The 18,343-nt window shown below is 35.2% G+C and overlaps 2 protein-coding genes across 2 annotated transcripts in view; both read left to right on the forward strand.

Annotated features, from left to right (window-relative positions):
• The window catches only part of DppIII (dipeptidyl peptidase 3), a 69,931-nt gene extending 55,435 nt beyond the window's left edge, over positions 1–14,496 (forward strand). The window contains exons 10-15 of the mRNA XM_089091476.1: positions 76–167; positions 1,288–1,409; positions 2,410–2,533; positions 4,540–4,716; positions 12,826–12,976; positions 14,264–14,496. Coding sequence (XP_088947602.1) covers positions 76–167; positions 1,288–1,409; positions 2,410–2,533; positions 4,540–4,716; positions 12,826–12,976; positions 14,264–14,409 — 812 coding nt within the window. The 3' untranslated portion in view covers positions 14,410–14,496. The remainder of the gene's footprint in view (positions 1–75; positions 168–1,287; positions 1,410–2,409; positions 2,534–4,539; positions 4,717–12,825; positions 12,977–14,263) is intronic.
• Positions 14,497–16,653: 2,157 nt separating this feature from the next.
• The window catches only part of Arms (Ankyrin repeat-rich membrane spanning), a 201,977-nt gene continuing 200,287 nt past the window's right edge, over positions 16,654–18,343 (forward strand). The window contains exon 1 of the mRNA XM_089091790.1: positions 16,654–17,076. Within this exon, the coding sequence (XP_088947916.1) occupies positions 16,927–17,076 (150 nt within the window). The 5' untranslated portion in view covers positions 16,654–16,926. The remainder of the gene's footprint in view (positions 17,077–18,343) is intronic.

Raw genomic sequence — 18,343 nt, forward strand, 5'->3', positions numbered from 1 at the left:
TGTAGGTCAAATTCGAAATGGATTGAAAAATAGACGAAATATCGGAACCAACAAAAAAATGTCTTCATTTTTTAGGACATGGTAGCGGAAAGCTGCTGCGCAGGGAAAAAGGAGAACTTAATTTTGATGAAGCTACTGTTAAGAGCATTCTTCAAGCTGGTGAAGAGGTGAATCGTTAGAAAATCATTTTACTATGATCTCTCTCTCTCTCTCTCTCTCTCTCTCTCTCTCTCTCTCTCTCTCTCTCTCTCTCTCTCTCTCTCTCTCCCTCCCTCTCTCTCTCTCTCTCTCTCCCTATTTCTTTCTCTCTCTCTCTCTCTCTCTCTGTCTCTCTCTCTCTCTCTCTCTCTCTCTCTCTCTCTCTCTCTCTCCCTCTCTCTCTCTCCCTCTCTCTCTTCCTCTCTCTCCCTCTCCCCCCTCTCTCTCTCTTCTCTCTCTCTCTCTCTCTCTCTCTCTCTCTCTCTCTCTCTCTCTCTCTCTCTCTCTCTCTCTCTCTCTCTCTCTCTCTCTCTCTCTCTCTCTCTCTCTCTCTCTCTGTCTCTCTCTCTCTCTTTGTCTCTCTGTCTCTGTCTCTCTTCAAAAAATGATAGAGTCTTATACGACCTTGTCTCGGGTGTCTCTGTCTCTCTCTCTCTGTCTCTCCCTCTCTTCAAAAGATGAAGGAGTCTTGTACGACCTTATTGACCTTGGCTCCGAATTTGATAAATTCGGAGAATGTTAAGGGAAACCCCAGCCTGTGTGTACAAGGAATTCATCTAATATGGTTTATAAAGGTTTCTCTTCACTTATTGGTCAAATGTACACAGATACTTGAACTTTCGAAATAAGTTTCCTTTTTTATAATAGTAATTTTGTAGGTCTCTTAACTGTATATGTGTAAATATTGTTACACACATTTCCGACTCTTGATTCTGTAAAGGTGCATTTAGATCTTTTTTCCTGGAGAATTCCTTCAGACCAAAGTTACGCGATCCAACCCTTGTGTGCACATATCCATCCAAACGTATCTAAATTGATATAAACCTTATGATCCCCAAAATATTTAGTATAGTTTCGGCGTGTTTATTGAAAATTGAGCATTAGTCTAAACAAGTAAAGAAATATTAGTTTTATATTCTTCTCTAATTTTAAAAACCCAAATAAATTTACACTTTCCTGTGCTCTACTATTCTGATCCTTTTAAAAATGTAAAATCCTCGTATTTATTCTGTATAATTGTTTATTTGTTTATTTTGTATTTCTGTGTTTTTCAGTGAGCTACTCTTTCTAAACTTGCTTTTCTTTTAGCTGAAATATTACGAAGAGGGTGAAACATACGATTCTGTTTTTACAACGATTGGGTCTGCCTATGAAGAATGTCGCGCTGAATGTGTTGGTCTTTATCTATCCCTTGATAAGGATGTACTAAGGTAAGTTAAACAACCGGTAACTCCGTCGTTATTCCAGTATCATTTTCTGTTTTATAGCATTCTCGCAGTTTCCACAAGAGCTTGAACCTATTAATGTTTATCTGAAAAATGGCGAACTGCAGAGAACCAGGTTTTGTTCAGTTTATCATGTACTTTAGGAATTGAGAAGTACTTCCTCAATGAGCGGTGTTGCTGTAATCATTTTAAATTAAAAATTCATGAAGTTTTGAAAGGAATACCAGAAGCAGTTCATGAATTTACATTTAAATTAAAAAGTAAAGCGGAATGAGCAAGACATCCTTATTTACCGTGTTTTTTTGTTTTTTCATATTATTTTTTCCTCAGCATATGTGCATTACCTTGAATTTCAATAATCGAAAAAATTGCGGTTATCAATTGCTTAATAAAGTGCTGATCGGAGCGAAAGGTTTTTGGCCAGTTTTAAATATAAATTCGTTCTTAAGTAGGTTGTAACCACGGTACGTGCTTTGTTTTGTCTTTGCCCAAGTCTAGATCGAATTTTAAACAAGGAACCGGCAGGAACTGTTTTATGTTTATATTTTATTTACATTAAAATTTTTTGTTAATTTCGGTAAACTACAATTTTTCAATCGACTTCTGTTTTTCTCATATTTTTTTCTTTTTTTTATTATAGCAGTTTATATAGTTGTGCTCGTGCTATAACTTTTTGTGATGAGCCAATTATTCACTCAATTATCGTTTTAGCTTTTTATTCAGCCATATTTCATATATATTTTATATTTCATAAATTATTATTTCAGCCAATTACTCAGTCGCTTTTTTGTGGTGCCTTGTACGTTTCAAATCTTTTAATTAATGCCGTCTTAATGCTCCTAAAGTTTGATCTGGTCACTTACCTCACATTTTAAAGACGTGTCAGTTTAAATAGCCACTTAAGAGTTCTTCTTGTTGATATTGTGAATCGTCGATGTGCAGAAAGAAATTGACAGTTAAACTAAGTACATTTTATATTTTAAAGGATATTTGGTCATGAAGGGGATGAAGCAGAGGACGTTATATATACGAACTGGCTGAGCATGGTCTTTGCTGGAGTTGCCAAAGCCTTGGAAATGTACGCACCGGCTACGAATGCTTGGCTACAGGTAAAATCCTCAAAAATTTGTATCTTTGGAAGACTCTTCCCGGGTTGCAGCGCTTGCTAGCAACCTAGTAAGAGATGATCACGTCCCATAGTAAAAAATAAATAGCCTATAACTCCTAAAACTAGAGTCAAATAAAACAAAGAAGTACTCTATTAGAACTGCCTCGTTCAATACCCTTATATAGGAAACTAACTGTCCCTTGGTTTGAGTAACAAGGGAAATATATTGGTTTGAAAATCAAGAAAAGTGGCTGAAACCACGATATTCTGCATATACGTCATATTTTTTCTTTTCTTTTTTTCCGCAGCTAGCTTGGCACTGGAACATTGTAGACAGTTGTTTATTGGCTAATTTTAAAGAAAATTGCCACATCTAGTGCCTTTTGTAACCATAGAGGGTCTCCTCTCTTGGGGTAAAACTACCACAAGTTAAACTCAGTCTTAATATCTGGTTTTTGTTGTTATTTTTTTTTATCTTTTTCATCCTTTCTCTTACGCTCAATTATTTCATAGTCTGCCATTTGAGGTCAGATTCTCGCCCAAAAGACCAACATTTCTAGCTGTTGAAGAAAACGAGCAGACCGAATGATTTGTTTGGTAAGTTCTCAAAACGTAGACATTGCATAATTGGGTGATGTCCACGTCTATCATTGGTAATTGCATGGAAAAAAAGGAATTTGAAAGTGTCTAACTTGAAAAATATGTAATTCCATTAATTTTTAATATTATTTGTTTTGTCGTTAACCTATAAATAAAAGTGTATTTAATTGAACCCTTTCTAGCACCTACTCCACGTATTTTTAAAAGATAACCTAGCTTTCGTAATTTCAAATAGGGATCTTTTTAGGCCTAAGATTTGCTCGTATAATTTTTAAAACGGAGAGGGAGGGGGTTATGGTAGTCCCCATTTGAAGTTCTAAAGTTATCCTCCTGTTCTGAAGTAGGGAAGTGCGACCCTCGTAGGTTATGTTATTATCTCTCCTAAGGTAAATCTGAATAACAAAGTTTTTTTTTTCCTGATCTGATAATTTTCATATAAGATATTGAATAATAACAGTCACCTTTTTTACAGTATGGGTTTAACTTTCTCTGTCACATAAAACAACCCTTATAATACACTTCCCTTACAAGTATGTATATCCTAGACTTTGTACACTAGGTCATGTAAACACTTACAACATGTGAACGAAAGACTCATTTCAAGCACTGTCAATAGTTGATTCAAAGTGAGCCGAATTTCTTTTCGAAATAATATAAAAGAAAAATAATAAATGGTGAAAATGATAAAGATATGGTAAAAGAAAAAATATAATAACCCATACTTCTTGGAGAACATGCAACTTCTACTATTGCTGCTACTACTGATAACCCATTACAAAACCAAGCCGCGAAAATGGAGTCAAACTATTTTTTCTTTCCGGCTATTTATTGATGTACGGTCATGGAATTGAGTGACTAAACTTATCCTAAGACAATATCTCTGGGAAATATCTAGCTAGAGTATCTTCCTCTACTAACCGAAGGTTGAGGAAGGTATGTTATTCTAATATTAGTTCAAGGACATAACTTTCTATCCTTCCAAACTTTTTTCAACTGTGGAAAAACACCCTGTGTTTTAAATCTTCACTGGTTCCACCAGTGTTACTAATAATACTACCAGATAAGTGAAAAAGAGGAAAACGGTTTTAATTTCTATTTCCAAACCTGTCATTGCATTGATAGCTAATTAAAGAAAAAGAATCCAGTATGTCTGTTTTTCGAAAATTGACACCGCTATGCGGGTTAAAAAGTAAGAAGTAATAGTTTGTGGAAACTGAGAAGAGGGTTAGTGCTGGACTTAAGTTATCTTTTGACTTACTTACCTACTCGTTCTTGCAGTAGGACTAGGCGTTTTCCCGCCTCACCTAACGTCTGGAATTCAGATGATATTTTGGAATTACCTCTTTGGACTTGTTCGTCATTTGACTACTTAATTTGATTTGTAAATTTGAAAATGTTCTTTTTCAGGCTCACTCTCAGGCTAGGTACGCTATTTTACAAGTAATGCTAGAAGCTGATGGACTTCTAAGAATTGAAGAAAGAACAGGAGAGGATGGCAATCCTGATCTTTTGATTAAATTAGATCGCTCCAAAATTTCAACTGAAGGAAAACGGGTGATTGGTGACTTCCTTAGAAAGCTGCAAGTAAGTAAAGTAACAGGGGAAGGAAAAGAAATTCAAAGACTTAAGAAAATAATGATGGCATATCTTCTATCTTTTCGTTGGATCAAAATCTAGTAACTTTTTGATGTATATGCTCCTTAATCATGAAAAACGGAACTTACCACAGTAATATTTTGTTTCAAAATTAAAAACAAGATTAATTTAAATAACTTCGATTAAGTTATCGATATATTACTACTAAACACCTAATTACAGCACAAAACTGCTTGAGGCTAACACAAGCGTACAGGTCTTTCTCCGATGACCTGCGTTTACCCCCTCGGAAAATACCTCCCGCGGAATTATTCCCCCCCCCCCGTGGAGTACATAGAAAAATAAAAAATGATGGAGTTTAATAGAAAAAACCCAAAAAGATCTAAAAAAAAATTCCATGAAAAAGGATATCATGGGCAGTGTTCTTTACCTAAGTAAAGAACGATGTTGGCACGATTTTTTTTTTTTTTTTTCTTATCATTATTATTTTTTAGACCAAGGCACTTCGTAGAGAAGGAGTTGTCGTAGAAACTTCAAAAACTACAATCATTCGATTGTAAATTGAGAGGGCTAGTGCCCTTTTTAATAGTCGAAAGTCATTGGAGGGCAAATAGCCCTCCTGAAATTGGAAGTTATAGTTCCCTTTTAAGAGTCAAAAGTGATAGAGCTCAACTCTCCCCCCCCCCCCCACAACCCCTATTTTCATCAAACGCAAATATCCCAATAACGGTTTACATTATTAAGTTAGACGTTTCAGGGTAAGTTGTGGGAGATTTTGACCTAGGCAGAGACACTATATGTGTACTTTTAATACTACTTCTACGGTTACTGTAACTAATGACACTAAGGGTATTAAGTTGAAACATTTAGGGGGAGTTTCAGTTAAATGAAAAAACTGTATGCTTATAAGTATTAAAAGGTCTCATGAGTAGTATTATAGGCAACGCTGCTCTGTTATAGCTAGCAGTATCACTGATATCTTAAAGAAGCTACTTTGATTTGAAATTTAGAGATCTAGTAGCCTTTTTAAGATTCAAGATTGTTTGAAGTGCAATCAGTCTCTTTAGCTCATATTTTCCAAACGCTCTCAATCAAAATTTTAAGACAGCCATCTGTTAAGCATAGCTGAAAGGTCTTGAAACTATATCTATAGGGCTATTGTGTAGGTCAACCCTCTACAGTTATGCAATTCGCTCATTATTTCCAACAATTGGTATAAAAAAAAACAAATATTACTTTAAGATTAAGTCAAAACCCACTGTGTGTATGCTCGTTGCAGCTAAGACATCTCAGCAATACCCCAAGAAAGACTGAGGGTATTAAGTTCAAACTTTAGGAGCTACTTCTATTACTACTTCTGCTCTTAAAATTTAACTAAATCAAAAGTGTGTAAGTGTATCCAAGCTGTCAAAGAGCATAGATAGAATTTTTTGGGAAAGGTATTAAGTTTTATTTTTCAGGTCAACCAGAGGAGGTATGAAACTAAATTAAACACTACTTTTTGTGTCCAGATTTTCAAAAGGGTGTGTTTTGTTAAAAATTGTCGAAAAGTTTCTCCAACATACAAATAACACGCTAAACTATGAATTCTTAAAGAAAAAACCGAAAACATTTAAACTATTATTTTCTTTTTGCCTTAAAAAGACTATGTCAATACAAAACGAACAGAAATTAGTTAAAAAAAACTTTTTTCACAAAAAAAAAATTCAAAGAAAAGTAGAGGACTCCATCAAACTAAAATGAGCAAAACTCATTCTTCTGGGCCTGGTATGTTTTGATGGGCGTCTTTGGGCTGAAAAACCTCTTCCTAGCTAATTTATCTACTATAAGTTGCCTCCCCGTAGTAGCATAATATTTGTAGGCATGAATATATAATGAGTCAGAGGTAATAGGCTTGAGACTGTCTGTGCAGGATTTCGACTCTTGTTGATAGCAGAGCATCGCCAAGTGCTGAAAACCATGTTGCGACCAAGATGGACCCAGGATTGCACAAAGCCTCCATTTATATTGGGGGTCCTAGAGGCTTATTGCTTTCCGGTTCTAAGCTGGCTTAAGCGCTTTGGTGTAGCCTTGAGAAGATGTGTTGGGCCCCGTCCTGCACTGGTATCCGGGATCATTGCTTTTCTTGAGGCCAAAATAATTTCAATGATTTAAAGAACATGAAAATTGGAACTTTTTCAAATTGGAACGAATTCAGACGATTCGAACTGGACCTATTAGGAGTTTCAGAAACTCATATCCCAGGGGTAGGAAGCATGAAATTAGGTGATATAGAATTTGTTTACTCACGCAGAAAGGATGGGGTACATAGTCAGGGAGTAGGGCTCATGATGAATAAGGAAGCTGCTAAGTCTTGTTTAGGCTGGGAAGGTATTAGTAAAAGAATACTAATTGCTTATTTTATGACTAAGAAGTTCAGGGTATTAGTTATAATAGTATATGCCCCTTTAGAACCGACTGACGGAGATACTAGTGACTCGGAAGAATTTTACCTACAGTTACAGGAGCAAAAAGACAGGGTCCAAGGTAGAAATATGTTGTTTTATTACTAGGAGATTTTAACTTCCAGGTCGTTAGAAATAGGGATAGATGGTTTCCTAGCCTAGGTAAATTTGGTGTAGGAAATGAGAATAGTAATTGATACAGATAGTTGCAATTTTATAGGTGTAGCAATCTAGCTATAACCATTACGGTGTTTGGTTATAAAATGGCTCATAAGTTAACATGGTGTTCACGTGATGGTAAGACAGCAAACCTTATTGATTATGTTATAGTAAATTGAAGACTGGCAGGATCAATACAAGATACTGGCGTATATAGGAGTGCTGTTATTGATGTTAAAAGTAAAGATCACCATCTAGTAGTTTCAAGGGTTAATTTAAAGCTGAAATTTCGGACGGTTAACTACCTCTCGGGAAGTTATGATGTTAGTAGATTCCAGGATGAGAATTTGAGAGATACTTTCCAGGAACAGTTGAATACTAAACTTCAGAGTTTAAAATTTGATAATATGGAAGATGGTTTGAATAATTTAAGAAAAATAATTTGTGAAGTTGCTGAAGGTGTTAATAGAAAGGAGAAAGGACTTGTACAAGAAATATCTGAGTGATAGATCATATGAAAACAAAAGGAATGTAAAGAAAGTGGAGAAAGCATTAAAATATGAACTAAGGAGGTGTAAAGTGGAGGCCATGGATAAAATTGCCGAGGATCTGGAAGCTAGACGGCATAATAGTAAAGTATTGTACTGGCATGTTAATAAATTGAGAGGGAGTAGTCAATCCGGACTTGGCCCAGTTAAAGATAGGAATGGGTCCACAATTAGCGATAAGGAAAGAGTTAAAGAGAAATGGGCAGAACATTTTGAGAAGTTGCTAAACCGAGATAAAGTTGCAGGAAAAGATTTAAAGAAAAATGAAAAAGTTTGTCATACCTTGGATGTGAAGGAAGTTTTTTTATGAGGAAGAATTAGCGACAGCACTAAATGGATTAAAAATAATAAGGCTCCAGGATCTGAAAGTGTGGTAAATGAGTTCCTTAAATGTGGTGTCTCTGAGGTTAGAAATAAGTTACTAAAGATTATGAATATGATTTATGAAAAAGAGGAAGTACCTAAAGATTTTAGGAAAACCTTAAGTAAGCCACTTTATAAAAAATGTGATAAAAGTGAGTGTGGTTATTATTGAGACATTAGTCTGGTCTCTGTAGGTAGTAATATGATACTTTTTAGACTGAGAGATGCCGTAGACAAAGTTTTAAGAGAAGAACAGTGCGGTTTTAGAAAAGGTAGAGGATGTGTCGACTAAACTTTCCCTCTTAGGTTAATAATTGAGAAGTGTCTGAGTTGTCAAACACTTTTGGTCCTCAGTTTTATAGATTATGAGCAAGCGTTTGGTTCTGTTGACAGAAGAGCTTTATCAAAGGTCTTATCCTTGTATGGTATACCCGACAAATACATTAAAGTGATTAGTGCTGTGCACGAGAATAACACTGCTGCAGTTAAGGTAGGAAATGAGGTTAGTAGCTGGTTTTGCATTAAATCATGAGTTGAGCAGGGTTATGTTTTATCCCCCTTTACATGGATTATTTTGATGAACTTTGTCTTAAGCAGCACAGGAAAGGCAATGGGAGAACATGGAATCAAATGGGAAAGAAAAGCTTTCCTGGACTTAGATTATGCTGACGATTTAAGCATCTTAGATGAAAGTGTGATCAAAATGAATGAACTGTTAGAGATTTTGTGAGTTCAGGGTGCTAGAATAGGTTTGAAAATTAATGTTAAGAAGACTAAGTTGCTACGGCTAGGAGTAAGTAAAGATGAAAAAGTGATGGTGGGTAATGAAAAGATAAATCACGTGGGCAGCTTCACTTACCTTGGTAGTATTATTGGTAAAGACGGTGGGAGTAGTGAAGATGTTAAAAGTGGAATAGCCAATGCTCAAGGTGTTTTTTCACAGTTAAAAAAGAGATTAGAAGAATAGGTAGATAAGTCTGCAGACCAAGATTAGAATATTAGAAGCTACAGTAATGACAGTGGTCAAATATGGCTCTGAAGCTTGGGTGCTTCGAAAAGCAGATGAAGATTTGCTGTATATTTTCCAGAGAAATTGCCTATGAAATGTTCTGGGTACCCGGCTGACTGACCATATTTCAAACAAAAGGCTATACGAAAAATGTGGTTCAATACCGTTCTCTAGGGCTATAATGAGAGAAAGGTTGAGGTGGCTAGGGCACGTTGTGTGGATGAAGGATGACAGATTGCCGAAGATTGTTCTTTTCGGCCAACCGTCTAGGGCTAAACGGAAAGTACGTCGTTCTCGTCTGGGTTGGGAGTACGTCATGAAAAAAAATTTAAAGGAAATGGAAACTTCATGGGAGGGTATAAAGAGGGATGCTTTGAATAGATTGGGATGGAGGAGGACCGTGCGTGGCTGTGATAGCCTCAGGCGGCTTGGTGCTGCGGTGAGTTGTTAGTAGTAGTAGTAGTAGTAATATGCTAATTTTCAAACAGTTCGTGGTAACGAACTGTAAGTAAGGACCGATCCGGCTCAATAGTAACCGAAACTAAAAGACGGAATTTTGATACCAATAGATACATCAAAAGAATCAAATTGTTATGCTGATTTGAAATATTTAAGTTTCATTACGTATAGTCCTACCCATCCTACCCAAGTTACGCGCCTGAGAAAATTTGCCATATTTTCCAAAAAGGGGAAATACCCCCTAAAAGTTATAGAACTTTAATGGAAATCACACCATCGGATTCAGCGTATCAGTTAACCTTACTAGAGAAGTTTCAAGCTCCTATCTGCAAAAATGTGGAATTTTGTATTTTTTGCCAGAAGAAAGATCACGAATGCCTTTTCTTCTTTTTTTTTTACCAGGGGTAATCGTATCTACCAAGTGGCCCTAGAATACCGCGGGAGGGCTCATTTGAACGGAAATGAAAAGTTCTAGTGCCCTTTTTGAGTGACCCAAAAAACGGATGGCAACTAGGCCCCCTCCCACGCTCATTTTTTCCCAAAGTCACCCGATCAAAATTTTTAGACATCCATTTTGTTGAGCATGGTCAAAAAATACAATGACTATGTCTTTGAGGATGACTTAATCCCCCACAGTCCCCGGGGGAAGGTCTGCAAGTTATGAACTTTGCCCAATGTTTACATATAGTATTGGTTATTGGGAAGTATAGAGAAGTTTTCAGGGGGATTTTTCTGGTAGTTAGGGGTAGGGTCGAGAGTTCCTTGGGAAAATCTTTCCATGGAGGTAGTTTTCGTGAGGGAAGGGACATTGCTATGAAGGGTGCGGCGGATTTCCCAGTATTATTAAAAAAAAAAACGATCAGAAATTAAATAAAAAAAAACAAGTTTTTCAACTGAAAGTAAGGAGCAACATCAAAATTAAAAACGAACAGAAATTATTACGCATATGATTGGGTTCGCGCCCTAGTCATTACCTCGCTGTTTACGTTAAAAAATGTTTGTACTTTCATCAGAGCTATTTATTCTAATTAACGGCCTTTGTGATTAAGGGGTCATTCTTAAAGAGTTAGGACACAATTCTAAATTTGGCGTAAAGAGTAAGGTATTGTGTTAAGGGTAAACCCCCTAGCATACATAATAAGATTATACGAATACATACGTTCGTTACGTAAGTTAATTCGTAAGTTACGTCAGATTAAAATTTCGAGAAAGCCATTTAGCGAAAAAAAAGTAAAATTATTATGCAAATTTCATTTTAATTATTCGTGTGCGGTGAGCCAAAATCAACGCTGCATTAATTCAAAAACGTTCAGAAATTAAATAAAACAGCTAGTTTTCTTAATTGAAAGTAAGGAGCGACATTAAAAATTAAAACGAACAGAAATTATGAAAGGGGCTGTCCCCTCCTCAACACCTCGCTCTTTACGCTTTAGTTTGACTCTGCCTCACAACTTTATTTTTAAAACTATAAAATACTTTAGCGTAAAGAGCGAGGCGTTGAGGAGGGGACAGCCCCTTTCGTATACGGAATAATTTCTGTTCGTTTTAAGTTTTAATGTGGCTCCTTACTTTCAGTTTAAAAAAAACGTGTTTTTTTTTATTTAATAAAGAGGTAAAACGAAAATACCGCCGTCTACTGTATTTTTTATGTAAAATTTTCCCATGATGTCAATTTTTTTATGTTTATTGAATTGAAAAAAGTTAGATTTTTCAAATGAAAGTAAGGAGCAACATTAGAATTTAAAACAAATAGAGATTACCCTGAACGTGACGGGGGCTAACCCCTTCTGAATGACACTCTTTACGCCGAATTTTGACAAGTGTCCTGAAAGCATTTTAGAGCGTAAAAATAAGCAGCCAGCTGATATAGCCTCGGACAAGTAATAATTGAACAAATTTCTTACTGTGATTCCTTTCGTTGATATCCTGTCCAAACGTTTTTGACTATTTTTTCTATGAATCACTCCTATAAGAAGGGTGGGGGAGGGGCATCTAACGTGCTTATACGACTTTCCTTCACTAACACACAGTTCTTTTGTGCGCTTATTTTAGATACATTAAATACTTTCTAAGACCAGACTGGCTATACATGACGTATGAAGCTAAGTGAGGAAAGGAAATAATAAATGAAAAATAAAACCAAAAATGGGTGAGAAAATGAGGATTTTGTCAGACAGTGGTAAAATATGAAGACGAACAACAAGGAAAAACTTGTTTTTCGTTTTCATATTTTACCACTGGCTGACAAAATCCTCGTTTTCTCACCCTTTTTTGGTTTTATTTTTCATGTATTGTTTCCTTTCCTCTCTTAGCTTCATACGTTTAGATACATTGCTGAAACACCACCATTTGTATTACTTTCTGTGTTCTCGAGCATTCTATATTTAGTAACATTTTGTTTCCCGCTTCTTTTAGGGGATTATCCCTTTTAACAAAACTATACACACATTCTTATTTGTATAACTTTTTAGAGATAGCCTTAATTTAAATAAGTAGCAGATAAAAAGTTGTTCTTTTTCAATTCTCCACATTTTCAAAGTTTTCCTTGTTGCTCTGTACTTTCTCCCATCCCAGGAGCTTGATTGCCATTTTAGGGCAATAAAGCATGAAAACACCTTTCTTCCAGTACTTCCTCCAAGTTATTCTTCTTTATCCCCTACTTCAGTTGTAATCAACCACAATGATGTGTTCTCTGTTATAAAAATTTATATTTCCCGCTAGTGTGTTGCTGAATCTTTCATTGTCGACTGTGGGGAGTTTTGTCTCATGCTAAAGTTAATTTCCTTCGCTTATCTCTTGGCACGCAATGCATCGTAATATTAAATTCTTCTACCTGCCTCTTTCTGTGAAAAATATGTCTAGTAATAATGACAATATTGACTACCTCAGTCTTACTTCAATTAGTATTTGACGAACCTTATTTTGACCTGCTTACTTTGCATTATAGGTTTTTAAAGCGACTGCTAACGTTGACGATAATAAAGTTCTATTCGATAGATAACACAGAAGTGAAAGAACCTTCGTCAAAATTGAGGGATATTTATCTTGCTATCCCAATCCTACTCCGATTAGGGTTTGATGAAACTTATTATAACCTGTTTACTTCCCCTTTTAGGTTTTCAAAGCGACTGCTAATGTGGAAGCGGCTAAAGCTCTATTTGATAAATATACAGAAGTGAAAGAACCTTGGTCAAAATGGAGAGATATTGTACTGGCCCGAAGAACTCCAAGAAAGCTTTTTGTTCAAGCGAATACAGAAATTTCAGGTATTGTTAAAATCACTTGGTATTTGATGGGATTCTGAGTTTGAGGTGATGGGTAAATTGTTGATTTTCTTCCTTGCTAGAAATTATTGGAATTTTCTCCTATATTCTCTTAAGGATGTGAGGTATTTTTGAGAAATAATAAAATAATAAATAATTGGGAGGGATATTGGGTCTGGTTTGCAAACCGTTAGGTGCTTGTATTACCTTAAAGTGACTTTTCTGAAATATCAAATTCGAAATTGTTATTTGAAAGTTGGTTCTACCTAATAAAATAAATTATTACTGCCTTACCTTATAAAGTAGTCAATGATCCGCTTCGTTTAGCGTCTTTTATCTTCTTTTGTACGATTTTCTGCTTTTTTAGTGTCTTGTCATGCAAATTTCAGGAATGGAACTGATAGTGTAACTGTTTTAATTATAGTGTAAATTTTTAGTAAGAAAGTAATAAGGATGTAATAGTAGTGTAAAAACTATATTTTCGTTGGAAAACATATGTTGGTATGTCAGATGATTGATTTCTTTAACTCTTTTCAAAAAGAAAATTGAGATGTCTTGATTTGTTGAGACAGATATATTCGAAGTAAGCCGTTCTCTTTATTAAAAAGAAACCATTTTTTAAGGCATCATAAATTTGTTAAGGCAGATTGCTTTTAAGTAAGCCGTTGTCTTTATAAGCAATTTAAAAAAAAAAAAAGGAATGAATTGCTGGTTCTAACCTGTTTTGTACCAAATTTAGGTGTTTCAAGAAGCTCCCTACTTTATGAGAAAATCTTCTTTTTTTTTCAAGTAAAAAAATGAACAAAAATTGAACTTAGAAGGTTAAGTTGATATGCTTTCTTGAACTGACTTAGAACTTGAAATTTTTATAAAGGACTTTTTTCATACTATCTTTGTTTATTTTAACTAATAAAAAAATTAATAAAACTGCCGATTTTGGATGGATACATTTATCTTTACAAAAAGGATTCCCCACAATTTTCCTTATGAAAATTTCTTTTTTGAGTGAAACTCAGAGTCAATAAAGCACACATATTTTGAACCCTAAAGTTTGGAACCCTAGGGTGTTCAAACTTCACGTTTTACGATTCTGAACCAAAAGAAACGGAAAACACCTAAGAAGTCAAATCTTACGAATTTTTTTTTTTTTTTACCGTCTCCATACATTTATTGTACTTTTGGTAAGTCTTTTCTAAAAAAAAAGCAAAAAAACAGAAGTTATTATTTAAAGGTGTGGAAACTATGAAAACCGGAATAATTGCTTGTTTTTAAATGAAATTATATTTTTAGGTGATGATATCATCTTAAGAAACTATGAGGCATCACCATCTGGTCTAATTAAGTCTTGGACTGACCGCTTTGCTGGAAAAGAAGCATATCTGTACAAAGCACTCACCGATATTTATAACAAGGACAAAGACCAATTTAAATTTTAATTTTCCCGAGTTCAATTCTGTGATTCCCTGATCACAGGGTATTTTATAATTCTTTTTAGTGTACATTAAATGAGGCATAGTTTTTGCACGAAAGATCTCTCTTCCTAATTCATCCTTACAACAAACAGTTATGCGATTCAATTCAATTTCTCTCTCTCTCTCTGTCTCTCTCTCTCTCTCTCTCTCTCTCTCTCTCTCTCTCTCTCTCTCTCTCTCTCTCTCTCTCTCTCTCTCTCTCTCTCTCTCTCTCTCTCTCTCTGTCTCCCTCCAAAAGAAATTGGCATAACTTATTCTCACTTCGTTCAGTCTCACCATTGACAACTTATCAGCTGACACTAGTAAGAAGCTTTTAATTTTATTGGATCAATAGGACTGGTTACTCAGTAAATTTGCCCAATAGTGGCAGCAAATCGTTTGAAAATTCTACGGGTGTCTGAGCTTTATCTAGCAAAAGAGAGATTTGAGGTATTTGAAGGCTCGGGGTATTTTGGTTCCTATCACAGTAAGATGCTATTCGATGCCGTGCATATGAGTATGTCTTGAAGTTCTTTCAAATCGCAAATAACGAACTTGCCAAGTTATTTGGGTGAAAGCTATGTGTGATTTGGCAGTACTATCCTAAAAGCAACAACATTCATCGACATCATCAGGGCTGCTTAGCAAAGAACCAAGTGCAATCCATGTATTAGTTATTTATTTATTTTTAGCTTTTCACTAAGCCACTTGGTATAGAAGTGGTTTTTCGCAGAAACTTCAGAGGGGGCTGATTCAATTTGGAGTTAAAAATTCTAGTGCCCTTTTTAAGAGTCAAAAGCAATTGCAGGGCAACCAGTCCCCCTGCATACGCTCTGGACATCTTTTCAAAATTTTGAGACAACCATTTTTTCGGCATATCGAAACACACTATGCTCATGCAGGTTGTCAAAGAGGTGTATTCAGTTTAAACTCTCAGGGGAGTTATAGGGGGGTGTTGAACTAACCAAAAGGCACTATCTGCATACTATTACGTCTGCAAAATTTTCAGGGTATGGTAAACGGGATGTTCAATTAAATCAAAACACACTGTGTGCATGCAGTTTGTCAAAAGGAGGTATCAGTAATATCTCTGGAACGGCTTAGGGGATGGCTAATAAACATTTGTCTATATTTGAGATGTAGCATAAAGGTGGTAAGAATGGTAAGAATGGTAATGGGTAGAGGCCCAAAGATTATGCAGATTTTTATTTAAATAATATTCCACGTGCCATCCATCCAAAAATTTTTTGTACAACTATTATAAAAAAATAATTGAAAAATTTTGTCCAGCACATAAATTGTAAGCCAATATTTTCATTCACAAAGAGAAAAACCGAAAAAAAGTTTCAGATATTCTTTTTATCAACCAATAGAAAACCTATGTCAATTGAAAACGAACCCCGATAAATTTTAAAAAGCTTTTTCCATAAAAGAGGTTTTTCATAGAAAAGTAAAGAGCTAAACAAGAACTATAACGGGGGGAAATAAAGCCAAATAGTAATTAAAGTGTAAATCAAACATAAATCACCATCCATCAATAAATAAGAACAACCCAAAACGAACAGAAATTGTAAAAAAAATAATCAAGTTAAACTTAAAACAAACAGAAATTGCCAGAAATGCCTATGTAAAGACCAGAACGCTATTTGCACCTTACAGCAAAACAAAACACGTTTTAAACATTTTCCTTTTTATAACCCCAATAAGTACAAAATTTCTAAATTAAACTGTCAATCTGAAATTCATAAGATGTTTTCATTATTCTTGGTTAATATAATGTTTTTTTTTACGTTATGATAAATACAAACCTGCAGCTCGAAATGGAAATTTTTTCAATTAAGCTCAAGTGACATTCTGGTCCTTACAAGGCACAGGAGACCCTGCTCCTGTTTGTGGTAGTTCCTGTTCGTTTGAAATTTAACTATCTGTTCATTTTGTGTCTTGTCTATTTATTGATAGTATTTTATGTTCATTTTATATTTGAATTACGATTTGACTTTATTTCAGCTCATACTTGGTGTAATGTAGCTCTTTACTCTTCTTTATAATTTTTTTTGAAAAGATTGGGTATCCAGATGCCTTTACGCTATGTATGGCAACGTTGGTGCGTGCTAGAAGCATGAGAATATGAGGTTAGACGAGCACAAGCACGAAATTGATCGGAACAATAAACTTATATAAGTGTGCTACACACACTTTGTCTCTGCTTTGAGTGCAGTTCTAATATTGACTAAATTCGCCATTATATGATAATCTATTACAGCAATAATGTGCATGATTTGAAACTATGAATGTTTCTGATGATAAAATATAGTATTGAAGCCTAATAAAAAAGCTTAAATTATAATTTCATAGGCTGAATTGATTGTACGGATCAAACATTGCCAATAACCAAGTTTTTGGATTGCGGGTCGCCATCTAAAAAACTTCAATTAATAGTCAATAAAGTAGATTAAAGGCAAGCAGTTTTAAAAGTTTAAAACACTTGCTGATGCCAATAAAATGACTAGAGGGTTGCCGTATCAAGTTGCAGCTGAGGAATTGGATCAAACTTTGATAAGTTGTATCAGAAGTGATGACTTGAAAGGACTTAAAAATTATCTTGCCTCTCATCCAAATGGTGTTGGGCTTTTAAGTTCTCTAGATGCTCAGGTAGGCTAGCCTAAGATCTAGGCAACACCTCTGCCATAGGCCTATATTTGTTTCAGGTCAATATATTTAGCATTCAACCTCTGAGACCTTTGATAGATGTGCATTTTGGTGGATTTTCTGAAGGAAGCATTAAAAAATGAGTAATAGGCTACAATTAGATTTCTTAGGCTATTTAGGTAATTTTTCAGGGACATCCACCATATGGCTAATATGGGTGTAAAATAATCGGTAAAATTCTACTTTAGCTACTTTTGGCTATCTTGGAAAGGGGTTAGGTTAGGAAACTGAAGCTTTCAGGGATGGGTCTACAGGCTAAAGTATGTCCCGGGAAGGTATTTTGAAGTACATACTTCCACTCCTTCTCCCTTTAAAGGGTCATGAAATTTGCCTACATGACAGGTCTATACCCATTGAAATTTTGACAAAACAACATTTTACCTGAATTTTCAGTTATCAGTTTCTTTTTCTCTGGCTTTAGCTCTGAAAATACAATTTCAGTTATTTGAGCAGAATTTTAAGACATATAAATAGTTTATTTCCAAAATTTAGAAAATGTATTTGCATATCTTTAAAACCGTATAAGTTGGAATCGGGCAAAGTTTTGAAGATGAAAACAATTTTGTTGTACTTCATTTAAGCTGAAGATCTATTTTGCAAGGTTTCCTTGCTATAACACACAGATTTTAAAGGCGATCAAGGGTCAGGGCTCTTTAGAAGGAGAAGGAGTGGAGGTAGGTACTTCAAAATACCTTCCCAGGACATACTTTACCCTGTAGACCCATCCCTGAAAGTTTCATTTTCTTAACCTAACCCCTTTCCAAGAAAGTCAAAAGTAGCTAAAGTAGAATTTTACCCTAAAGTGAATAGGCCTACACCATTTGATGCCTTTTTTTAGGTCAATATATACCAAATCATATTATTGAGTTAGGACTAAAGTGAATACACAATTTGATGCCTTTTTTTATGCTTATTACTAATAAAATAAGCTTTTATATTGGGATCGAATTTCAGCCCCCCCCCTATATCGCTACATTCAGGGTTAGGTTAGGTAGCGGCTATATCGGGGGGGGGGGGGCTGAATTAAAAGTACGATATTAAAGCTAATTAAATTTTATAACCGCCTAAAAAAAGGCAACGAATGGTGCTGTACCTTTATTTTAAACAAAAAAGTATGATTTTATATATATTGACCTTTTTTATGCTGATTACAAATATAATAAGCATTTCTATTGGAAATGGATTTCACCCCCCCCCCCCCTATATATGT

The sequence above is a fragment of the Artemia sp. Qi Xiang Cuo genome, chromosome 7 (genome assembly GCF_049724085.1).
Source record: "Artemia sp. Qi Xiang Cuo chromosome 7, ASM4972408v1, whole genome shotgun sequence".
In the NCBI taxonomy this organism is placed as follows: domain Eukaryota; kingdom Metazoa; phylum Arthropoda; class Branchiopoda; order Anostraca; family Artemiidae; genus Artemia; species Artemia sp. Qi Xiang Cuo.